We start from the raw sequence: 24,520 nt of genomic DNA on the forward strand, positions 1-24,520 counted from the left end.
TCAGCTCCAGAAAGATGCAAGGACTACCAACTCTCACTCCCTCTCCCGGCTATAGTGAGAAAAACCTCGACTTCCCTACTCGGGGGGAAAAAGTTAAGGGCAGACGGGCACCAGACAGTCCGAGCAACACAACCTACTGAAGCTTGGTGACTGGTACACGTGGCAATCCTCAATGGTTATTGTTGACTTCCTATGACCATCTTCCACAGGTCTCTCTTAAAATCAGAGCAGCTTTAGAAGTGAGCAGCATCTCAGCGTGTTGTCCCATCTCATACTTAATACAATAAATCCTCTGCCATGTCCCCATTGGGCATCTGGTCAACCTAAAGGTCTCTGCACTCTCACACTCTGTAGAGACGGGAAGGGACCTCAGAACAGACAGAACTTCCTGCCCTAGAGCTTGGGCATGAAGGAGAGATATCTGTACATATGTATATAGGTGTGTGTTTGTGTGTACACATGTGTATGTCTGTGTACATCAAACATATACACACATCTGTCTAAAGATATATCCTGTAAAACTCGACTCACACCTCTGTTGTGATAAACATTTGACTTCCAGTGTAAACAACACCCCATATAAACCACCGAATGACATGAAACTTCCAGGACTGGTACAGAGGAGACTGGAGTGTTGCAGCGGCCTTTGGAGGTTATGTTGGATCCGAACCAGGAGTGGTAGGACCAGGGCCGGCTCACTGCTCTGTCCTCAGTGTTTATCACAGCACATGGCAGAGGTGGCGTGACTAGCTGTCAGGAAAGTAGAAGGCATACACGGAAGAAATAGAAACAGTCACCGTTCACCATCCTGACCATCCTACTGAGGGTTTACATTCAGAATCGGGGGATATCAGGGTACAGAAGTGTTACACAGTCAGGATGAAGGGTCAGAAGGAGCAAGCACAGACTCCCCTAAAAACTGGCCTTGACCACTTCCAGCTGGTCGCTTAAATATCTGTAAGAGGACTTCGAGGTGTGCCTCGGGTGTCCCAGGCCCTTCCGTCCAGCATCACAGAAGGCCGGCTCTGCAGGGCTGGACCCTGGGCCTGGGAATCAGGCAAGCAAGGGCCTCTCGACTTGGCAGCAAGCTTTGACGACTTCCCCGCAGGGTCCCCAACACAAATGCCAGCTCCTCGGTCCCCTGCCATGATGATAAGGGGGCAGGGACAACTGGTGTCCGGTCAGGCCTCCTGATGACCACAACTCAGGAAGCAGTGCTTTTAAGAGGCTTCCAATCACTGCCCTTTCTGAACGCTCTTGTGTCCTTTCCCAACCAGCATTTTTTCCCAAAGTGGTTCCTCTCCGTCCGAAGGCATGGCTACACTTCCTGGAATGGGGGTGGAGATAAGCCTTCAGAGCCCGAGTCCAGAGACCACTCTGCACAGGGTGCCCATGTGCCCTATTAGAGGGGAGCCCGAGACAGACACCCCTCAGTGTTCAGTACTTCCAGCTGAAAACCCCACAGTGTTCAGTACATCCAGCTGAAAACCCCACAGGAGAAACGTCCCTGGTGGCTGATCGTTATTATAAGAGGTGAGTGAAAGACCAGTGGAGCAGGAATCCTGATTCTGCCCTCGAGTGCGGGACCCTTACCTTGTCACTCGCCTCTGGGGGCCTCTGTCCCCTGCACGTTCTCCAGGGTTGCTACGAAACCTAGCTGCTAAGAACACTGCCCTGCGTAATGAACCCAAGACGATTTACGGACTGAACCAAAACAGTGATAAAGAAGGACAAGAGGGGGATATCACCTCTTACAGGTGAGAGGAGGGGCCAGCGGCATCTCTGAGGGGTGCCCAAGGCAGAAAATTCCCTCCAGCGAAAAAGAAAAAAATAAACCAGCAGCAAACCCGGTCCTGGCATCAGGAAAGGAGGGAAGGGCTGCCTCCGGCTGGTACACCTCACAGCTGTGGACTGCAGTCGGCAAAGGTTCAGTGGCGGGCACGGGGCACAGCCTGCAGAGATGCTGCATGGCCCAGTGCCTTCCCAAGGAAACACCTGGCCAGCCGGCCCGTGGTCCAGCCCCACCAGACCACAGCCGGACGCTGCTGCCCCCAGTGGGAAACAGGCTCCTCAGCATCTGGTAAGTGAAACTGCGGCTGGGATCTCAGTCCCTCCCTGGGGATATTAACCCCAGGTTAGGCTCCAAACACCCCCTCGCTGAAGTTTTGGGGGGCATCAGACCTGGTACAGTCCCCTTCCAACGGGTCCCCTGAGCCCTCTCAGTGGTGACTTCTGGACTCTGCCCACTATCTATCCCTGGGCACTGGGCTAGAACCAAAGGATGCCAGGATGTGGCCCAATCAGAGGCTGAGATCCAGGGAGAGGAAACTCAGGATTGGCCCCGATCCTCTCCGAACGTGTCTGCCCCCTCCCTCCGGCAACCCCACACGGAGCTCACCCTTCCCCCCCAACCCCTGCACGCTCCCGCCCCTCCACGGCCTCTTACCAAAGGCTTTGGCGACATCTCCTGGACACGTGCAGCCTCCGTCCTTCAAAAAGGGGAAGAGCAGAGAGAGGAGGTCAGTGGGAGCTGGGCCAGGCCATTGCCCGCCCCCTCCATCTCCCCCCGGGGGAATGAGATGGTATCTGCTGGCCTGGCCCCCTCCGGCCACACCCAGCAGAGTCCAGGCCCAGCACTCCCCTTGTGACCAAGCCGGACCGTGTGGGTAGCTCTGTCAAGTTTACGATTAACCTCCTTCTCTGAACTTTTATTCCTTTTCTTGTTCAAAACCTTGTTCTCCTCAAGACTGAGGAGTATCAGGAAAAAAGAGAGGAACTGCAACCCAGCAGGACCCCATGGGGCCCTTCCTGGGAGACAGGCCACCCCCCCCGTATTGTCTGCTCAAGCTCCTCTCTGAAGTACCTAGATAATAGTATTTGATGCACAGTTCCTGAGTTGCTTTGCAGATATGAAAGTGAAAAGTGAAAGTGTTAGTTGCTCAGTCATGTCCAACTCTTTGTGACCCTGTGGACTGTAGCCTGCCAGGCTCCTCTTGGCCATGGAATTCTCCAGGCAAGAATACTGGAGTGGGCTGCCATTCCCTTCTTCAGGGGATCTTCCTGACCCAGGGATTGACCCCAGGTCCCTTGCATTGCAGGCAGATTCTTTACCATCTGAGCCACCAGAGAAGCCCCTATTTGATGCACAGTTCTTGAGTGGCTTTGCAGGTATGAAAACCCACCATCAAACAGAAGATGTTAACTACTCTACTAATATCTGATGACCATGAGCACATAGCCCCAGGCCTCCTGGAACCTAAGGACCAATAACATGAACCCCTGTGACATCACCCTGTTCCCTCACCGTCAACCAATCAGATAATTGTGCACAAGCTGATCACGTGACCCTGCAATCTGCCCCCCACACTCCAACCTGGCTTTTAAAAGTGCTTTGCCAAAACCCTTCCAGGAGCTTAGGGTTTTTTTAGGGCACGAGCCACTGTCTCTTGCATGGCCCTGCAATTAACCTTTCTCTGCTCCAAACTCCAATGTTTCCGTTTGTTTGGCCTCGCTGCATCGGGCACTCCAACTTGTGCTAATGCCCTCCCTCACCACTGCACCTGCTATTCCCAGGCCCCGTCAGTCATGTTTCAGGCCAGTACACGCCCCGCCCCCCAACCCCGCCGCCCCCACCACCCGCCCACGCTCCCCCACTGGGCATCAGTACTCCACTTAGGATGCAGGAACCACTGAGCAGGCAGGATCGGGGGGCTGGACCTCATCTCCACCAGCCCTCGTACAACATGCCTGGCCACTGGCCATCCCCACGTAACTAGCATTCAGTCATCCCCTCTCCCCGCTGCCCGACATGAAGTGAAACTTATTTAGCACAAGAGCACTAGTATTTTATGAGCCTCAAAGGACACTGAGTTTGCTCCTTTGTATTTCAAGCCTTGTGTCTCCTTGTCACTGTCTTGTAAGGTCCCCAGTTTCCTTCAAGTCAAACACAGGCTCCCGGTACCCCCTTGACCCACCGAGTGCCCTGCACTGGTTCACTGCCCATCACTGTGGGCTGCTGGCACAGTTTGGCCACGGGGGTTATGTTTCAACACCAGAGACCCAGTACAAAACCACAGGACACACCTACTGGGTTTTCTTACAAGCACGAGAGGCACAAAAGAACCAGGCTGCTACCTGCTATTGGCAGTGTGGCCTGTGTGAGGTCCGAGGAGGAAAAGGCCAGCCACGTGGCCTGGGGTAGCTGCCCACCCAACAGAGAAAAGCAAGGAAGCAGAGGCCCTGGGAAGCCAGGTCAGTGCTCAGGTGCTGCCTGTCCCCAGGAGAGGGGACACACTTTGGGAAGGATGCAGAAGACCCAGGCCACCCGAGCTACCCATGTGGTGATGGCAGGAAGGTGGAGGGCATCTCCATGGAACTGAGAGGAACCACCTTACAAACAGCATCTCTGACTGAGGACGTGGGTCCCTACGACTCAATCCTCCTTTTCTGGTCTGCTTTTAAGCCTGTCCTTCCAGGAGCTAGACCTTAAACACTCAGTTCAGTTGCTCAGTCGTGTCCAGCTCTTTGCAACCCCATGGACTGCAGCACGCCAGGCCTCCCTGTTCATCACCAACTCCCAGAGCCTACTCAAACTCATGTCCACCACGTCAGTGATGCCATCCAACCATCTCATCCTCTGTCATCCACTTCTCCTCCCGCCTTCCATCTTTCCCAGCATCAGGGTTTTTTCCAATGAGTCAGTTACACATCAGATGGCCAAAGTATTGAAGTTTCAGCTTCAGCATCAGTCCTTCCAATGAATATTCAGGACTGATTTTCTTTAGGATTGCCTGGTTGAATCTCAAACACTGCTTCATTGCAATTCTGATCAAAAGGCAGGGGTGGGGGTTCAATTTCTTGTTTTTATGAATATTTACTGACTGCAATTACCTCCTCCATCAAGTGCATCATTCATGTCTGGCTTTCCTGACCCGGGAGGACCATGGGGTCACAGGCAAGGATTTATTTCAGAAGCAGGCTCTCCATAAAGGGCACGTGGCCAAAGCTCTTCATGTGAATACAGTCACACACATGGCCGTGTGTCTTGTTGGTGCTTCAAATTTACCGCATATTTTTACTTTCTCTTTCAAAGGTGCAACCCCTCTATGCCCTTCACTTGACTTGCCAATTATTTTTAAATTGCTTTATCTTTTTATCAAAACCAGTTCTCCACAATAGGGTTTCAAACTTATAACCTCAAAAGAATAAATAGGGACTGGCCCTGGCAGTCTGTGGTTAAGATGCCCAAGCGTCCACTGCAGGGAACATGGGTTCGATCCCTGGCAGGGAACTAATATCCCATACGCCATGCAGTATGGCCAGAAACAAAGAAGATTAAATACACTCATGCTCCCAATAAGAAGGTCCCTAGCATGGTCTGACTTAAAATATGTGTGCACACCTACACACACACACACACAAGCGTGTTCTTAAGTCTTTATCTCACTTGTGAATAGTTTGTGACTGCTCGTGCGGGCTTCTGCAAATGTCACACCTGTGTGGTCAGTGATGAGGCCTGACTCAGAAAGCCTGCGCTCTAGGGACCCCCAGAAAACAAGCTCTTCTCCTCCCAGGATGTCCACAGATGTCAAGATGTCCACAGTTAACAGGACTGCATGATGTGCTTGGGAGAGGAAACCATACATAGCACCTCATCTACTCACTGTGCCAGGGTGGGATTTATGAAACAGACAACGCATGGCCAGCAGGCAGGGCTACAGTGTAACCAGTGCAACCCAACGTCACACAACACCTTAGGGCAAAGGAGTGTGCCCCCGACTACATTTACAGGTAATCTCCAAAGGAGGTTCAAAGCATCCTTTCATGTTCTCAGGAGGCAGAGACATGCATGTAACTTTCATTCATGAACAGGCACAGCTGCAGGGAGGTTTTTTTTTTTTTTAAACATGCAAATATTTCAAGGGTTCCTTGTTTTGTTTTCCAAGAGTGTTGAAGTCTTTTAGTAGAAAAGGTATCACATGACATGAGTGATGATTCGATCTGTGAACTGTCAGCATGACCTCTTCTTAAAAACAGCTGCCCAGCCCTAAAGGAAGGGGCAGTGAAAACAAGCATGTAGTGGACAGAGGGGACTAATCGAGCACCAACTATGAACAAGGGGTTCTTACAAATTTCATTTTTCTATTCAAGCACCACAAGTACCAGAAGTTGATACTTTGTAGGTGGGGAAAAACAAAGAGGGAGGCTCAGAAAGGTGGAATGACTTGTTCAAGGTCACACAGCTGTAATAATGGATGAATGAGATTAGAACCCTAGTTAAGAGTCAACTCTAAAAATGTCTAGAAGCATACATATCAAAACATTAGCAGTGGTTATCTTAAGATGGCATTTCTATAGAAGCAAAAACAGAAATGGGACCTAATCAAGCTTCTAAGCTTTTGCTCAGCAAAGGAAACATAATCATAACAAAAAGACAACCTATGGACTGGGAGAAACTATTTGCAAATGATACAACTGACAAGACCTTAATTTTCTAAATATACAAACAGTTCATACGACTCAAAAACAAACAAACAACCCCATCAAAAAATAGGCCAAAGGCCTAAATAGACATTTCTCCAAAGAAGACATACTGATAGTCAATAGCGACATGAAAAGATGCTCATCATCCCTAGTTATTAGAGAAATGCAATCAAAATTACAATGAGGTACCCCTCACACCAGTCAGAATGGACATCATTAAAAAGTCTACAAATGACAAATGATAGGGTGTGAAGAAAAGAACTCTCCCACACTGTTGGTGAGAATCTAAATTGGTGCAGCCACTATGGAAGAGGATGGGGTATGGAGGTTCCTCAAAAAACTAAAAATAGAGTTGCCATGTGATCCAGCTATCCCACTCCTGGGCATACATCCAGACCAAACTCTAATTTAAAGAGAAACACGCACCCCTCTGTTCATAGTGGCACTATTCACAATACCCAAGACACGGAGAGAACCTAGCCTGTCCGTTGACATATGAATGGATAAAGCTCTCTCCACACACACAGAGCAATAGTACACAGCCTTAAAAAGAAGGAAATCATGCCATCTCAGCAACATGGACGGACCTACAGATTATCATACCAAATGACGCAAGTCAAAACGAGAAAGACAGGGGCTTCCCTGGTGGCTCAGTGGTAAAGAAGCCACTTGCCACTGCAGGTGCATAGGGTCAATCCCAGATCCAGGAAGATCCCACGTGCTGTGGAGCGACTAAGCCCATGCACCACAAGTATTGCGCCTGCGTGCCAGAGCCCAGGAGCCACAACCACTGAGCCTGCACACCCTGGAGCCCACGCTCGGCAACAAGAGAAGTCACTGCAATGAGAAGCCTGCGCACCGCAGCTGGAGACTAGCCCCTGCTCGCCACAACCAGAGAAAAGCCCACGCAGCACCAAAGACCCAGCACAGCCAAAAATAGATTATTTTTTTCAAAGACAAATACAGTACCACTTATATATGGAATCTAAAATATGACACAAATGACCTTATCTACAAACAGAGACAGACCCACAGACCCAGAGAACCAGGCATCTTATGCCTGCCAAGAGGGAGGGGTTGGAGGGAGGCTAGACTGGGAGTTTGGGACTAGCAGATGCTAACTATTACACATAAAATGGGTAAACAACAGTGTCCTACTATATGGCACAGGGAACTATATTCAATATTCTGCAATACATCATAATGGAAAAGTATATATATGTGTAACTGAATCACTTTGCAGCGCAGCAGAAATTAACACACTGTAAATCACCATGCTTTAATAATTTTTTTAAAAGATGGCATTTCTTGTAATCTTTATTTCCTCTACATTTCTACCTTTTACTAGGCTAAATGTATTTGGTGGAGGGATTTTTCAAGCCTCAAAAAAATGCAATTTTTTGAATGACTTTGTTTAGGTCTTTTCAAATAATGGTCTGACCATTCCTAAACTAACCATTCCTAAGCTAATGCATTAAAGCAACAAAATAAATCTGTGGATCAATGGATCCCTCTTTGCGGAGGGTCAGTGAAGTGGATGAGAGCTCTACTGACTGGGTAGAGACAAGCAGGGGGTTGGGGGTTACTCTGAATCAGCCCCACCTCTATCATTCTCTCCTCAAACTGGAGAAGTATGCTCTCTTGGTCTTTATCAATTACAACGGTTAAAACTTTGGCCCTGAGTAGAGAGATAACAGTGATTCCAGCCAACCTCACCACAGGACTTTTTTGTTTTCAGGTCCTGCCTGGGAAGCACTACAGAGTCCAGACTATTTTGGGTATGGACAGTGAACTCATCTGGTTCTTCAAATCCCTCCCCTTCCTCAGGGTTCATCAGGTACTGACTCTGATCTCTTCACTGGAACACAAGCTTGGGAGCCCTGAGGGAAAGGCCAAGCTATAAGCACAGATTAAACTGAAGCTCCCCCCAAGGCACTGGGGTGGGAAAGGGGCGGACCGGGAATGCTGGGCCAACCCTGCATTCTTGGTGACTTCAGCGAGCCCTCACCCTCTGAGTCTCCACATTTTCTAAATGAGGGTGATCAAGGGAAGGCGTGGAACACAGGAGGTGAACAGGCCTCGGTTTCAGAGCTGGCTTTGCCCGCCACCAGCAGTGTGATGCTGAGCAAATCACTAAGGTCTCAAAGCTTCAGTCTCCTCACCAGGTGTGATAATGTTATATGTCAACTTGACTGGGCTGTGGAGTGGCCTTTGGTCAAAAATTGTCCTGGGTGTTTCTGAGAGGGTGTTTTGGTGATAAGAGTATGTGTGTGTTAAATCGCTTCAGCTGTGTAGAACTCTAGGCAATCCTATGGACTGTAGCCCACCAGGCTCCTCTGTCCATGGGGTTCTCCAGGTAAGAATACTAGAGTGGGTTGCCATACCCTCCTCCAGGGCAGCTTCCCAATCCAGGGATTGAACCCATGTCTCTTAAACTGGCAGGCAGATTCTTTACCACTGGTACTACCTGGGAAGCCCTTTGTGGATGAGATTAATATGCAAATCAGTAGAGTAAAGCAGATTGCTCTCCCACATGTGGGTGGGCCTCACCTAATCACTTGAAGGCTTGAGTAGCACAAAAAGGCTGAGACTTCCCCAAGGGAGAGGATTTTTCCTCAATGACTGCCTTAGAACTGTGATACTGACTCCAACTGAAACACTGGCTCTCCCTGGCTCTCAGGTCTTTGAACTCAAGACTGGAACCACACAATCAGCTCTCCTAGGCCTCCAGCTTGCCAATTCACCCTACAGATCTTGCAATTTTTTTCAGTCCCATCATCACATGAACCAATTTATTTCCTTATAATAAATCTGCTGCTGCTGCTGCTAAGTCACTTCAGACGTGTCCGACTCTGTGCGACCCCATAGACGGCAGCCCACCAGGCTACCCCATCCCTGGGATTCTCCAGGCAAGAACACTGGAGTGGGTTGCCATTTCCCTCCCCAATGCATGAAAGTGAAAAGTGAAAGTGAAGTCGCTCAGTCATGTCCGACTCCTAGCGACCCCTGGACTGCTGCCTACCAGGCTCCTCCGTCCATGGGATTTGCCAGGCAAGAGTACTGGTGGGTTGCCATTGCCTTCTCCGTATAATAAATCTACTTCTATCTAAACACACATGTGCACACACACACACACACACACACACACACACACACACCCTACTGGTTCTGTTTCTCTGGAGAATTCTGACTAACACACCTGTCCAAAGAAGATAACAGCTACCTAATACCTAGACCGTTCCAGGGATTAGACATTATAGATATACCAGCCCAGAAGATAGATGTTCAATACCTGACAGCCTCTAAAGCTGTTTCTACCTTTAAAATGCTTTGTGTCACATCCCCAGCAGATGACAAGACAAAATGAACTGGTCACACCTTACTCTTCACCTATCCCAGGGAATGTCTTGGATTTCTCAGCCCTCTGCCTCTTGGAAGCCCACATGGGTCACAATAAATAGAAACCCAGCTCAAGTCCAGCCTCTTGGCGGTGGCCAACCCCCTGCTGTGGCTTCTTTCTGAACTTCAGTAGCAAAGATGTGCAAATTCAGCGATTAAACCGTAAAATGAGGCAGCTGGAAGGAAACCAGACAAAGTGGCAGGATCCGAACAACTGACAGGTTTCCACTGGGTTTAGGACTCTAGGCAAGCGGGAAAAACCTGTTTGTGAAACTCCATTAGACAGATAGCAAAGAAAACAGCTGCTCTGAACCACAAGATGCTTAGCTGATCAGAGGAATGAGCTGAAGTCAGGGGTGCAGAACCTATGTAAGTCTGTGAACTTCATGGGGTCTTTGCTGGCTATAAATTGAACTTCTAGCCTTACCTACAAAAGCTCTGGCCATCAATGGAAAAATAAGAACCACAGAGCATCAGGACCACCAGCCTGGGCTGTCACTGTCCCTGACAAACTCAGAGAAGCTGTTTTGTGGGTGTCAAAAGATGGCTCTGGCACATGGACCCAGCCTGTGTGTGCTGAGCCTCGACTCTAGAAGCCAGTGCCTCTCAAGCTTGAGAACAGACCCAGGTTACTCGGAGGGCTTGTTAATTTCACCTTCAGGGCTTCCCATTCACTAGGTCCGAGATGAGGCCTGAGAACTTCTCACAAGTTCTCAGCTGATACCTGATACTGGCACTGCTGGTCTGGACACACACTTAGAGAACAGCTGACAGAAGCTATACATTAGAGGGTGCTGGGTAAGGAGATCCCAGGTTGATGTTCAGAGTGACTTGTGGTGCAAGTCACCACAGCCTACCACCCCTACTCCCCCCAAAGTCCTATAAACTAAGCAAGTATGAAATTTCCAGAAAGACACAAGTATGCAATCTCAGAGTAAGTCCACAGTAAAACGTCATTAATTTGAAGTTTAGAAATGGTAGCCATTGAAGGAATATATATAAGGTCTAAATTGTTATTAAGACTCCTGATGGTGAATGAAGACTTATGACTAATTACATATGGTGCTCTAGGGGCCAAACTGTGAAGAGTCTAATTCGACAGGATTGTGGGAATGTAAATTGATACATGCATTATGGAGAACAGTATGGGAATTGCTCAAAAATCTAAAAATAGAACTACCATATGACCCAGCAATCCCATTCCAGACATATAACCAGAGAAAACCATAATTCAAAAAGATACATGCACCCCAATGTTCATTTCAGCACTATTTACAATACCAGGACATGGAAGCAACCTAAATGTCCATTGACACATGAACGGATAAAGAAGACGTGGTACACACGCACAATCACACACAATGGAATATTACTCGGCCATAAAATGGACTGAAACTGAGCCATTTGCAGAGACACAGATGGACCTGTGTCAGAAGGGAAAATCAAATATCATATCTTAACACATATACGTGGAATCGAGAAAAATGGTACGGACGAACTTATTTGCAAAGCAGAAATAGTCACAGACGTAGAGAACAGATGTAGGGATACCAAGGGGGAAAGGAGAGGGTGCAATGGACTGGGAGATTGGGATTGACGTTTATGCACTATTATGCATAAAACAGATAACTAGTGAGAACCGACTGCATAGCACAGGAACCCCACTCAATGCTCTGTGTGACCTATGTGGGAAGGAAGAGGGGATATGTGTATCCATGTGGCTATGCTGTACAATAGAAACACAACACTGTAAAGCAACTATACTTCAATAAAAACTTTTTTTTAATTAAACAGAATGGGGGCCAGGAATGTGTATGGTGAAAAGCTTCCCTGCTGTCATACAACCAGCCCAAGAGGCGGCTATGGTGAGTATTCAAGAACCACCCTGGAGGACAGCCCTGTTTGGTAACTCCAATGATGTCACTCCATAAATCAACTCACTCCGTAAATGTAGGATGCTGGCTCTATGTCAGCCTTTTATGCACAAATTGTTCAACAAATGGGTCTTAATTTGTTCACTGAGGCAAAAGATAAAAGAATGATATAGAGTGGAAGAACTTAGAACTGTCGTGCATGCACGTTAAGTCACTTCAGTCATGTCTGACTCTGCGTGACCCTGTGGACGATAGCCCACCAGGCAAGAATACTGGAGTGGGTTGCCATGCCCTTCTCCAAGGGATCTTCCCAACCGAGGGATCGAAGCTGCATCTCATGCCTCCTGCACTGGCAGGCAGGTTCTTTACCACTAGCACCACCTGGGAAAGGATCTGTCAGCACCCGATAAATCTTCAGTCATTTATTCCAGCCCCAAGCACACAGCAGATGCTCAATGAATACAAACCAACTGAATGGATGGATGGACAGAAAGCCTGGATGAGAAACCAGAAGGAGCACAGGAAGTGAGCGTGGGACCACGAATCAAAGACCTAAATCATTTCGGTTTATCCAAGTCATGTGGGGGAAGCACTGGCGGCAAGGCTCAGATGCTGTAGTAAAATCTGAAAGAGACTGTGTGCTCATAGGGATTTTTAAAGTATATTATATACCCTCAATACTGAAATCAGGTTGATTATATTCTTTGCAGCCGAAAATGGAGAGGCTCTATACAGTCAGCAAAAACAAGACTGGGAGCTGACTGTGGCTCATATCACAAATTTCCTATTGCAAAATTCAGACTTAAACTGAAGACAGTAGAGAAAACCACTATTCTGGTATGACCTAAATCAAATCCCTTATGATTATATAGTGGAAGTGACAAAGAGATTCAAGGGATTAGATTTGATAGAGTGCCTGAAGAACTACGGATAGAAGTTCATAACACTGTATGGGAGGCGGTGATCAAAAACATCCCTAAGAAAAAGAAATGCAAAAAGGCAAAATGGTTGTCTGAGGAGGCCTTACAAATAGCTGAGAAAAGAAGAGAAGGGAAAGGCAAAGGAGAAAAGGGAAGATACACCCATTTGAATGAAGAGTTCCAAAGAATAGCAAGGAGAGATAAGAAAGCCTTAAGAGAACAATGCAAAGAAATAGAGGGAAACAACAGAATGGGAAAGACTAGAGATCTCTTCAGGAAAATTAGAGATACCAAGGGAACATTCCATGCAAAGATGGGCTCAATAAAGGACAAAACAGTATGGACCTAACAGAAGCAGAAGATATTAAGAAGAGGTGGCAAGAATACACAGAAGAACTATACAAAAAAGGTCTTCATGACACAGATAACCATGGTGGTGTGATCACTCACCTAGAGCCAGACATCCTGGAGTGCAAAGTCAAGTGGGTCTTTGGGGGCATTACTATGAACAAAGCTAACCGAGATGACGGAATTCCAGCTGAACTATTTCAAAGCCTAAAAGACGATGCTGTGAAAGGGCTTCACTCAATATGCCAGCAAATTTGGAAAACTCAGCAGTGGCCACAGGACTGGAAAAGGTCAGTTTTCATTCCAATCCCAAAGAAAGGCAATGCCAAAGAATGCTCAAACTACCACACAATTGCATTCATCTCACACTCTAGCAAAGTAATGCTCAAAATTCTCCAAGCTAGGCTCCTTCAACAGTCTGTGACTTGAGAACTTCCAGATGTGCAAGCTGGATTTAGAAAAGGCAGAGGAACCAGAAATCAAATTGCTAACATCCGCTGGACCATGGAAAAACCAAGAGAATTACAGAAAAACACCTGCTTCATTGACTACACTAAAGTTTTTGACTGTGTGGATCACAACAAACTGTAGAAAATTCTTCAAGAGATGGGACTACCAGGTCACCTTACCTACCTCCTGAGAAATCTGTATGCAGGTCAAGAAGCAACAGTTAGAACCAGACATGCAACAACAGACTGTTCCAAATGGGGAAAGGAGTACGTCAAGAGTGTACATTGTCACCCTGCTTATTTAACTTATATGTAGAGTAAGTCATGCAAAATCCAGGCTGGATGAAGCACTAGCTTGAATCAAGATTGCTGACAGAAATATCAATAACCTCAGATATGCAGATGACACCACTCATACGGCAGAAATCGAAGAGGGACTCAAGAACCTCTTGTTGAAAGTGAAAGAGGAGAGTAAAAAAGCTGGTTTAAAAATCAACATTCAAAAGACAAAGATTACGGCATCCAGTCCCATCACTTCATGGCAAATAGTTGGGGAAACAATGGAAACAGTGACAGACTTTATTTTTGGGGCTCCAAAATCACTGCAGATGGTGATTCCAGCCATGAAATTAAAAGACACTTGCTCCTTGGAAGAAAAGTTATGACCAACCTAGACAGTGTATTAAAAAGCAGAGACATTACTTTGCCAACAAAGGTCCATCTAGTCAAAGCTACAGTTTTTCCAGTAGTCATGTGTGGATGTGAGAGTTGGACTATAAAGAAAGCTGAGTGCCAAAGAATTGATGCTTTTGAACTGTGGTGTTGGAGAAGACTCTTGAAAATCTCTTGGACTGCAAGGAGATCCAACCAGTCCATCCTAAAGGAAATCAGTCCTGAATATTCATTGGAAGGACTGAAGCTGAAACTCCAATACTTTGGCCACCTGATGCAAAGAGCCAACTCACTGGAAAAGTCCCTGATGCTGGGAAAGATTGAGGGCAGGAAGAGAAAGAGGCAACAGAGGATGAGATGAATGGATGGCATCATTGGCTCAATGAACATGAGTTTCCGCAACGCCAGGGGACAGTGAAGGACAGGGAAGCCTGGCGTGCTGTAGCCCATGGGGTAGCAAAGAGTCGGACACGACTAAGCGATTGAACAACAACAAATTATGTCCTCAAAGCAGGTCCAGAAATCAAATTTCACTAGTTTCAATGCTGAACCAAAACCAATAACAGATCATTCCACCAGAATATGTTAATTTACTATATCCACTTTTTTTTAACCAAAATATCCTGTCAATTATTTAATGTGAGAGCTTGGCTTAGCAACTGAACAAGTGAAAAGTACTGAAGATTTAATTTACTATATTTGAGTCCATTGTTATAGCACTGCTAAAAACATGCCAAAAGTTCAGAATTTAGATATATATTATTAAATATATATAATTCAAATGTTTATAGGATATATATACGGGCTTCCTTTATGGCTCAGCTGGTAAAGAATCTGCCTGCAATGTGGGAGACCTGGGTTCAATCCCTGAGTTGGGAAGATACCCTGGAGAAGGCAAAGGCTACCCACTCCACTATTCTGGCCTGGAGAATTCCATGGACTGTACAGACCATGGGGTTGCGAAGAGTAGGACATGACTGAGAGACTTTCACTTTCAGGATATACATGTATAACTCACATAAACTGAAGCCATAGCTCTGTCCAAGTCCATCCAACTGTATCTGACAAGTTCTGCCCTGTTCTGAGCATCTCACCTAGAAGGAGACAGATGTGATGACTACTTGAATGATGGACATGTCAATAAAGGTAGAGGAGAATGATGGATAAAATGAGGGTTAAATTGACACAGATTCAATCTGTAACATGTAGTCGCTGAGTACTGGGGTGTTTTCCCTCGAGGAGCTCCATAACAGTGTTGTTAGATCACTGATTCTCTTCACCTCCATCCATATACCCCTCCACCTGCATAATCTAACTTCTGCCCCCAGCATCGCACCAAATCGCGCTCACTACAGAAACCGGTGACCGGCCGGAGCACTGACAGCACTGCAGATGTGAATAGCTAAGATGAGGTCACCTTGGAGGAAGGTGGGCTCTAGTCCCATACGACTGATGTTCTTATAAAAAGGAGAAATCTGGACACAAAGGCAGCCGTGCATGCGGGGAGGATGCCCTGTGAAAACCAGAGCTCTGGTGCCCTTAGCTGAGCAACTACCAGAAACTCTGGAGGCTGGAACGGGGGTTTCCCTGGAGGCTTCATGGCCCTGCTGACACCTTGATCTTGGACCTCTGACCTCCAGAAGAGTGAGACAATATACTTCTCTTATTTGTTCAGTTCAGTCACTCAGTCATGTCCAACTCTTTGCGACCCCCTGGACTGCAGCACACCAGGCCTCCCTGTCCATCAGCAACTCCCAGAGTTTACTCAAACTCATGTCCATTGCGTCGGTGATGCCATCCAACCATCTCATCCTCTGCCTTCTCCTCCTCCCGCCTTCAGTCTTTCCCAGCATCAGGGTTTTGTCCAATGAGTCAGTTCTTTGCCTCAGGTGGCCAAACTATTGGAGTTTCAGCTTCAGCAACAGTCCTTCCAATGAATATTCAGGACTGATTTCCTTTAGGATGGACTGATTGGATCTCCTTGCAGTCCAAGGGACTCTCAGGAGTCTTCTCCAACACCACAGTTCAAAAGCATCAATTCTTCAGTGCTCAGCTTTCTTTATAGTCCAACTCTCACATCCATACATGACTAGTAGAAATGTATACCTGTGATGGATTCATTTTGATATTTGGCAAAACTAATACAATTATGTAAAGTTTAAAAATAAAATAAAAAAAAATAATAATACACTTTACTTTTAGAAAAAAAAAAAAAAACCATAGCTTTGACTAGACAGACCTTTGTTGGCAAAGTAAGTCTCTGCTTTTTAATATGCTGTCTAGGTTTGTCATAACTCTTCTTCCAAGGAGCAAGCATCTTTTAATTTATGGCTGCAGTCACCACCTGTAGTGATTTTGGAGCCCCAAAAAATAAAGTCTGTCACTGTTTCCCCATCTATTTGCCATGAAGTGATGGAACCAGATGCCATGATCTCTTGTTTTCTGAATGTTGAGTTTTAAGCCAACTTTTTCACTCTTCTCTTTCACCTTCATCAAGAGGCTCTTTGGTTCTTCTTCACTTCCGGCCATAAAGGTGGTGTCATCTGCATATCTGAGGTTATTGATACTTCCACCGGCAGTCTTGATTCCAGCTTGTGCTTCCTCTGGTAAGGGGCACTTTGTTACAGCGAGCCCTAGCAAGCAAATACGTGACCCTCTCATTTTCTCAAAGCTCCCCATGTATCCCGTCATGATACGCACCACCTCCAGCTATTACTGACTACAGAGTAGTTGCTGACCAAGGAGCCGCCCCCGTCTCCGCAGTCCCTAGGCAGTAGGGCCTGTATCTCTGTTGAGTGTCACCATCACCGAACACTGCGAGCATGGTCCCCAGCTGGCTCCCGAGACTGCAGGGTCACCAACGAGGTGAAGGGTGGCCGGGGAGCAAGGGCCTCCCGGAAACGTCCCCTCCCAGCCCCGCCGGGACACTTACCGAGATGATGTGCCCCTTCAGGCCGTGGGCCGAATCTGCGCACTCGATCACAGCACTCAGCTGGGGGTAACCCACCCCTGTCTTGGTGCGGGTGGTGCACACGGAACCTGGATGGAGGAGGAGGGGGACCCCAGAGAGAGATGGTTAGGGCTGAGCAGGACTCGAGACAATGAGCCTCCTCTGCCATCACACAGCCCTACCCCCATTTCCTGGGGGCGGAGTAGGGGGGAGGTGGGGCGCGGGGCAGAGCAGCCCCCCGCAGCTCAGCAGAGGTGGGTATAACCGCTGTCCTGGCCACTCATCCCTTCTGGGCCATATCACCCTCATCTGCTCAAGTCCAGGACACACCCCACTACACCGGTCACAATCACTCTCCATGACATCAGCTCCCTCTTACTGACTTCCCAGCCTCCAACTCCACTCCTTCCCACCTTCCCTCACTTCCCACACAACCACAAGGGACCTTCAGATGCCTCCCATGGCCTTGAGCCTCCTTGACCTTCAACTTCTGTCAAATGACTCACTTCTCTAAGCCTCAGTGTGTTGCTTAAAAGGTTGAAATGAAAGCATTGACCTCATGGGGCTGTGATGGAGATGAAATGGCATGAGGGATGAAGACTGCCCAGCCTCCAGTAATCCGCTGAGCAAAGGAGGCCGATGCTCAGGGCATGCTAGCAGCCACCCTCTGCCTCGGCTCTGGCCTCTACACACGCCAGCCTCCCGGTCCAGCCTCCCTCTGACCTGGCTCTGGCCTCTACACACACCAGCCTCCCGGTCCAGCCTCCCTCTGACCCGGCTCTGGCCTCTACACATGCCAGCCTCCCGGTCCAGCCTCCCTCTGCCTTGGCTCTGGCCTCTACACATGCCAGCCTCCCGGTCCAGCCTCCCTCTGCCTCGGCTCTGGCCTCTACACACGGCAGCCTCCCGGTCCTCACCCTCTCCTGGTCCATCTCTCACCCTGTCCAGCCCGGCCTCTGAGGTGAGCTTCCACTGCAGAACTCAAACCAGCCACCTTGATGCCTTCATCCCCCCTGACCTCTGCCCTCCCCATGGTCAACTCCAGTTCTAGTTCACTGTCTGCAGTGCATTAGCCCAGTTAGGTCCAGGCCAAATTAGACGGGTCTCTCCAGCACATCTCCGTGCTCAAACCTCCCCTTCCCTCCCAGCAGACCAGCGCCCGCTCCGAGGCCACCCAGCTCACACTCTGTACTGTCTACCCGCCTGTCCCCTCTTCTCTCTGCGTGCCCCGCTCGGCACCCCCCAGCCTTGCAGACCTTTCCATTCCTCCCACCTCAGGGATCCCCTGTACGTGATGTTCTGTCCCCCGAGCGCTCCCCTCTGCACCAACCCCCTGGTCTGGCCAACCCTTTCTCATCTTCCAGGCTTCAACTTCAATGTCACTGCCTCAGGCACGTTGTTCGTCACAGCGTCATTTCAAAAAGAGCATTTAAGTCATTATTTGTGTAAGAACTGAGGATCTGTTTTCTCCGCTGGAGGGTAAGCTCCGTGGATATTCATTGTTGTGGATCCAGCACTGAGAACATAGCTTTGTGTATAATAAGGCCTCTATAAATAGTCACTGAAAGAATGCGTGAATTCAAGAATGAATGAGTCACGTCCCTGTCTCCACCGCTTCACCACTCACTCACTCACTCCGTCCCTCCTGCCTGTCTGGGGGTGTTGCCTATGGGCCCGTGTAAAAGCTGGGCATGAACTCCTCCACTCCCACCAGACTCGTGCAAAGCCTCTGCCTCCTCTCCTTTTCCCCCACCATCACCAGTGGCTTCCCAGCTGCCCACAAACCTCTCCCGACAGGTCAAGAGCCAAGGCTATATATATATACTCTGAGGCCTGGCTCCGGCAGAGACACCGGGACCAGGGGAGCCGCCTTCCCCCACATCCAGTTGCAGGGAGGAGCCGTCTCCTTCTGTCCATCCTTATAACACAGCCACTCGCTCCCTGGGGGCTGTGGCACTTCCCTCCCGACCAAGGCACCCCTGCCCCAGACACGCACTGTGCGAGGCACAACTGGAGCTTTACAACCTCTGGTTCTGGTTCAGAATCGGCCTTTCTCCTTTCCCACTCCACTGCGAGATCCTGGCGGGCAGGGACTCAGCTGCAGTGGCCTGGAGCTCTGCATGGGTGGGGGACAAGGCGGGGGAGTGGTCCTGATGAAGCCCCAGGTTAAAAGGAGAAACTGGGTGCCCACTTCCTCCCAGCCCCGGTGGCCGTGGGGCACATTTTTAATGCTTTTCTCCCCCAGGTCCCAGGAGTTGTTCTATGATGAACCTTATTTAATGCTGTCACATGCGCTTCCCTGGTGGAGCTCAGTAGTAAGGAGCTGAGCCAAGGCAGGAGACACAAGTTTGACCCCCGGTCCAGGAAGATCCCACGTGCCGGGGAGCAACTAGGCCCGTGTGGCACAACTACTGAGCCTGTGCTCTACAGCCCGGGAGCCCTTACTACTGAGCCCACGTGCCTGGAGCCTGCGCTCCGAAACAAAAGCCCCCACGATGAGAAGCCCCTGCAGCACGACTAGAGAGTAGCCTCCGTCTACCAAAACTTGAGAAGAGCCTGCACAGCAACAAACACCCAGCACAGCCAAAAATAAAGATAAAATTATTTAAAGAAAAAAAAAATGCTTAGGGCCTTTTACAAGCCTACAGGGCTCTCCTTCCCGAAGAGTCTCTTCCTGCCCATCCAGGTCCCTCAAGGCTGACGACTGTGCCAGGTCACAACACAACCAAGTTTTCTGCCTCCCTCGCAGATTATGGTTTGCTTCCTTTTTTGGTAGTGTCTTCTGAGAGCATGGTATTTGTTTAAAAAAAAAAAAAAACTTTGCTGTTTTTTTTTATTCCCAAGTGAAAATGTATATCTCTTTTCCTTCTCTCCCATTTTAGTGTTTGGTTAGTCATGGATGTGCGAGGAGGAATTTTTAATATGAAGAAATTAAAAATAAGGAAGTTCATGCACCTGTCTGGCCGAAAGGGAAGGTCAGCATCAAGTGGCCCTGAGAGAAACATATCTACCCAGAAGAGGGTAGAAAGGCGTCACCTTACTCCTCCACTCAGAATGCCACTGCTGGCCCTGGGAGAGAAGGCCTGGGAGGATGCAGCAAAATCTGAGCTGGATATGTATCAGCTGAAGAGCCAAAGGTGATAACTGCCTGGGCCATGAGTCAAGTTCAAATGTGGCCTCAGCTGCATGCTTATTTGTAATGTTTGGGGTCCCTCAAACATTCACATAAACTGGAGTCATTCACATCCATTAACTGTCCCTGTGAGCTCTTCATCCCTCACCTTCCTCTTCGAGGTGAATGGGATCATTCATGACTCTCATTCTTTTCTTCCACAGGAATGTTCTGAAACCAAGACCTTATTTGAATCGAACCACATTCAAGTTCATTCAGAAATTCCCAGAGGCATCAGAAAGCAGCTCAGTGATATTTCTATTCAGGAGCCTCTTCCGATCAGAAGCTCAACAATACTTCCAAAAGAAATGTGCTTTAAACCTGTGGCTGGATCATTCCTGAGGTCCCTTCTGGGCATCTCCCAGTGTTAGACCCCAATCCTCCCAGCAAGTCTTACCTGGTCCAACTCCCACTTTGATGATATCTGCTCCAGAAAGAATAAGCTCTTCTACCATCTCTCCCGTCACCACGTTCCCTGCCTGGGATAGAAAGAATATAGCTCATGATCATGAACTACTCCAGAAGGAACAAAGGTGAGTGATGGAGGAGCCCCACACCTGAACACGAGGAGGAGCGGGTTCTGAGGCCACCAGGCAGCCAAGGAGACAAAAGTAAAAAACAGGAGAAGACAAGGGCCCAACCCCTGAATCAACTTTCAGCCAGTTGGTGGCTTAGGGTTTTCTCCAGGTTTCCTTTCTTCTCAATTAACTGTGATGGTGTGATCACTCACAGAGAGCCAGACGTCCTGGAGTGTGACGTCAGCTGGGCCTTAGGAAGCATCACCACCAACCAAGCAAGTGGAGGTGATGGAATTCCAGCTGAGCTATTTTAAATCCTAAAAGATGCTGCTGCTAAAGTGCTGCACTCAGTATACCAGCAAATTTGGAAACAACCCTAAATAACAACAATTATCAAGAACACAGAATTGGACACCCCAGGCTACCTCTGGGTGAGCTGACAGCATGAGGAATTTACAGAACTACATGACTTTGGAACTCCAAGAGACCTTGGTCTTTCCAGGTCAGGCAAGACAAACTCTTACGGAGAACCCAAACATATAAAATAAGCAATGAAACGCTCTCTCAGCTGATTAAAATGTTAATTGTGGTTCACAGTTTGTAAAACCCCTGAAGAACTTCTATGGAACCAATAGAACCCAGAATTAGGGACTACTGGTCACCTCACAGTTGGGAAAATGCCTAGGTATCCCAACCTAAAGGAAATCAGTCCTGAATATTCATTGGAAGGACTGATGCTGAAGCTGAAACTCCAATACTTTGGCTACCTGATGCCAAGAACTGACTCTTTCGAAAAAACCCTGATGCTGGGAAAGACTGAAGGCAGGAGAAGAAGGGACAACAGAGGATGAGATGCTTGGATGGCATCACTGACTTGAAGGACATGAGTCTGAGCAAGCTCCAGGAGTTGGTGATGGACAGGGAAGCCTGGCATGCTGCAGTCCACGGGGTTGCAAAGAGTCGGACACGACTGAGCAACTGGGGTGAACTAAACCCATCCTAGGGTCAGTGGTTCCCACTGAGATATGAAAAGGCAGATGAACCCCAAACCCCAAAGGCACCTTGGGGACTGGTACATACTTCATTTTCAGAACAACATGAAACTGTGGTCCTAAGAATAAACCCATAAGCCAGGAAGTGGTAGAAACTAAAAACCAGACGGATGCATCTGGTTTGAAAACAGTGCATGTTCTTTCACTGCAGGAGCCTGGGAACATGAAAATAGCCCTTTTTATTACAACTCACTGGCCTGTGGATTCTTCAGTTGGTGCATAGAATACTTGGCAGGATGCCTGTCTGAATGTTCACAACTGTGCACAGTCTTATTTTGGGCAGTGCATCCCTAACTCATACAACTTGTTTTTTGTCACTGAAGCCCCAAAAGTGTCTTTTCACTGAATTGATTCCAAGGGGAATTTTTCTTTCTCCACCTGGAAAACATGACTTTTAACTTTGTATAGAAGCATCTTCAAAAGGGGTGATGAGGATGGCTCAAAGTTACTTTAATCCCAACAGCATTTGACAATGGAAAATGCTAGCCCAGAGAAAGGATAGGAACATATGAGAATACAGTATATGATAAAGATGGCATTTCATGTCACAGAGGAAAGGAACAATATTTCAATAGAAATATTGAAATTTGGGGGGAAAGGGATCTTTTGGAAACAGATATGGATTATCACTCTTACCTTGCACCAAAATAAGCTTCAGATAAATTAAAAGTTGTCTCCTCCCAGATTTAGAGGAAAACTGAATACTCGTAATACACATACAAGTGAAAAAACATAAAGACAGATCTGTCTACATGAAAGTTAAAAACCTGCATAAACACACACTCATACATATAATCAACAAAATTAATAACCTGCTGGAGAAAAAGATTTACAATTACGAAGACGACTAACATTATGAGAGCTTTTCCAAATCTACAAGAAAAATGCAAGCACCGCACAGAATAACTTCCGAAGAACATGAACTAACGAGAGAAATAACAGTGGCCAGTAAACACAGGGAACATGTTTAACCTTCACAGCAATCAAATCTCAATGAAGACATCAGCAAGCTACCACTTTTCACTTAACAAATTGTCAGTGATTATAAAAACTAAATGCTGAAAACAGACACTCATTCTCTGCCAGTGGAATGCCTACTCCAGTACAAGTTTTCCTAGAAAATAATTTGCCCATATACAGAAATGAAAAGTATGTATATCCTTTGATCCAATAACTTCCAGGATTTTCTCTCCAGGCAATCATTATGGATGAGGTCAAAGATTTAACTACAAACATGTATTACTGTTAACAGTGCAAAACTGCAAATATATTCCCCCAAAGGGGAATGGTTCAACAATCTCTGGCCAAGCCGTGTGATGTTTATAAGATTGGTTTGATGCCATGGGAAAATGCTTAAATGCTTTCAGTATAATGTTAGGAGAAACAGAAGGAAATAGTAAGATCTCAGTTTTGTTAAACAAGTATACGTATGCTACTGCTGCTGCTGCTAAGTCGCTTCAGTCGTGTCCGACTCTGTGCGACCCCAGAGACGGCAGCCCACCAGGCTCCTCCGTCCATGGGATTCTCCAGGCAAGAGTACTGGAGTGGGGTGCCATTGCCTTCTCCAAAGTATACGTATAGATGGAAATATACACCAAAATGCTGATAAAACATGTCCTGGTGAGGGAATATTCTGACTTTTATCAATAATTCCTTACAATTTCTTGGGTTTGACAGTAGAAACTGCATTACTTTTACAATTGAAAGTTATAGTTTCTGTTTTCTTAGGGTTTTTTTTTTTTTCTCCTAAGCATACAACTCTGAACCTGGAAAAAAAACTTAGTAGGAATCCAAGAAGGGCTTCCCTGGTGGCTCAGCATAAAGAATCTGCGGGCAGTGAAGGAGCTGCAGAAGACACAGGTTCGATCCCTCGGTCGGGAAGATTGCCCTGGAAGAGGGCAGAGGAACCCATTGCAGTACTCTTCCCTGGAGAATCCCATGGACAAAGGAGCCTGGCAGATACAGTGCATAGGGTCGCAGAGAGTCAGACACAACTGAAGTGACTTAGCACGCACACAGGAACCCAAGAAACAGCAGGCCAAGCTCTCATTCTTCCTCCCTGGTTGACTTGCTAAAAATTCAAAATAAATTTTACCAATAAAATCAATTAGAAGTTAAAAATAAAACACCTAAAGAAGCCACTCGAAGCTCCCTACAGGGTTTCACTTTCACTGTGGATTTTTCTCTCCATTCTGATGCTGCCTACAGGCCAGTTTAAAAGGGTTTACTTTATACCAAAGAAGTCAATTCAAATCACCTCAGATGGACATAGCAAGTATAACCATGTGAGGTCAAGGTAGGTTTAAAAGTGTGGAGGGAGCTGATGCCATTAAGAGCCCAGGGGCTTCTCAAGGTGTCCCCATGTCCCCTGAGCTGCCTTCAGGGCTCCTGAACCAGAGGCGGGCACCACAAAGAGGACTGAGCATGGAAAAACCCAGAGTGATGACAAAAAGCCTCCAGCCCGAGGACCACACAACAAGAATGCCGATGACCAGGAGAGGACGGTGAGTGTCCCCTTGCAGAACAAAAACCTATCCAAGTTTGAAACCAAGATGGGCAAACACAAAAGCTGAAAGGAGAAGTCACGTTCAGAAACACGAGAGGCCCTGGGAGTGTGGTTAGGCTCTGGGGGAAGCCCAGCCCACAGCACAGGCAGCCGGCGGGCTGGGGTGGGATGCGCTGG

The 24,520-nt window shown here is 47.6% G+C and overlaps 1 protein-coding gene across 3 annotated transcripts in view; it reads right to left on the bottom strand.

Moving 5' to 3' along the window:
• Window positions 1-24,520, bottom strand: part of GMPR (guanosine monophosphate reductase) — a 60,614-nt gene that overhangs the window by 6,693 nt on the left and 29,401 nt on the right. For all 3 annotated transcript variants that reach the window (XM_027524579.1, XM_027524581.1, XM_027524580.1), the window contains 3 exons: window positions 20,665-20,746; window positions 17,078-17,184; window positions 2,447-2,489 (listed from right to left, as the gene is read on the bottom strand). In XM_027524579.1, the coding sequence (XP_027380380.1) occupies window positions 2,447-2,489; window positions 17,078-17,184; window positions 20,665-20,746 (232 nt within the window). The remainder of the gene's footprint in view (window positions 1-2,446; window positions 2,490-17,077; window positions 17,185-20,664; window positions 20,747-24,520) is intronic.

Source organism: Bos indicus x Bos taurus, chromosome 23, assembly GCF_003369695.1.
Source record: "Bos indicus x Bos taurus breed Angus x Brahman F1 hybrid chromosome 23, Bos_hybrid_MaternalHap_v2.0, whole genome shotgun sequence".
Classification (NCBI taxonomy): domain Eukaryota; kingdom Metazoa; phylum Chordata; class Mammalia; order Artiodactyla; family Bovidae; genus Bos; species Bos indicus x Bos taurus.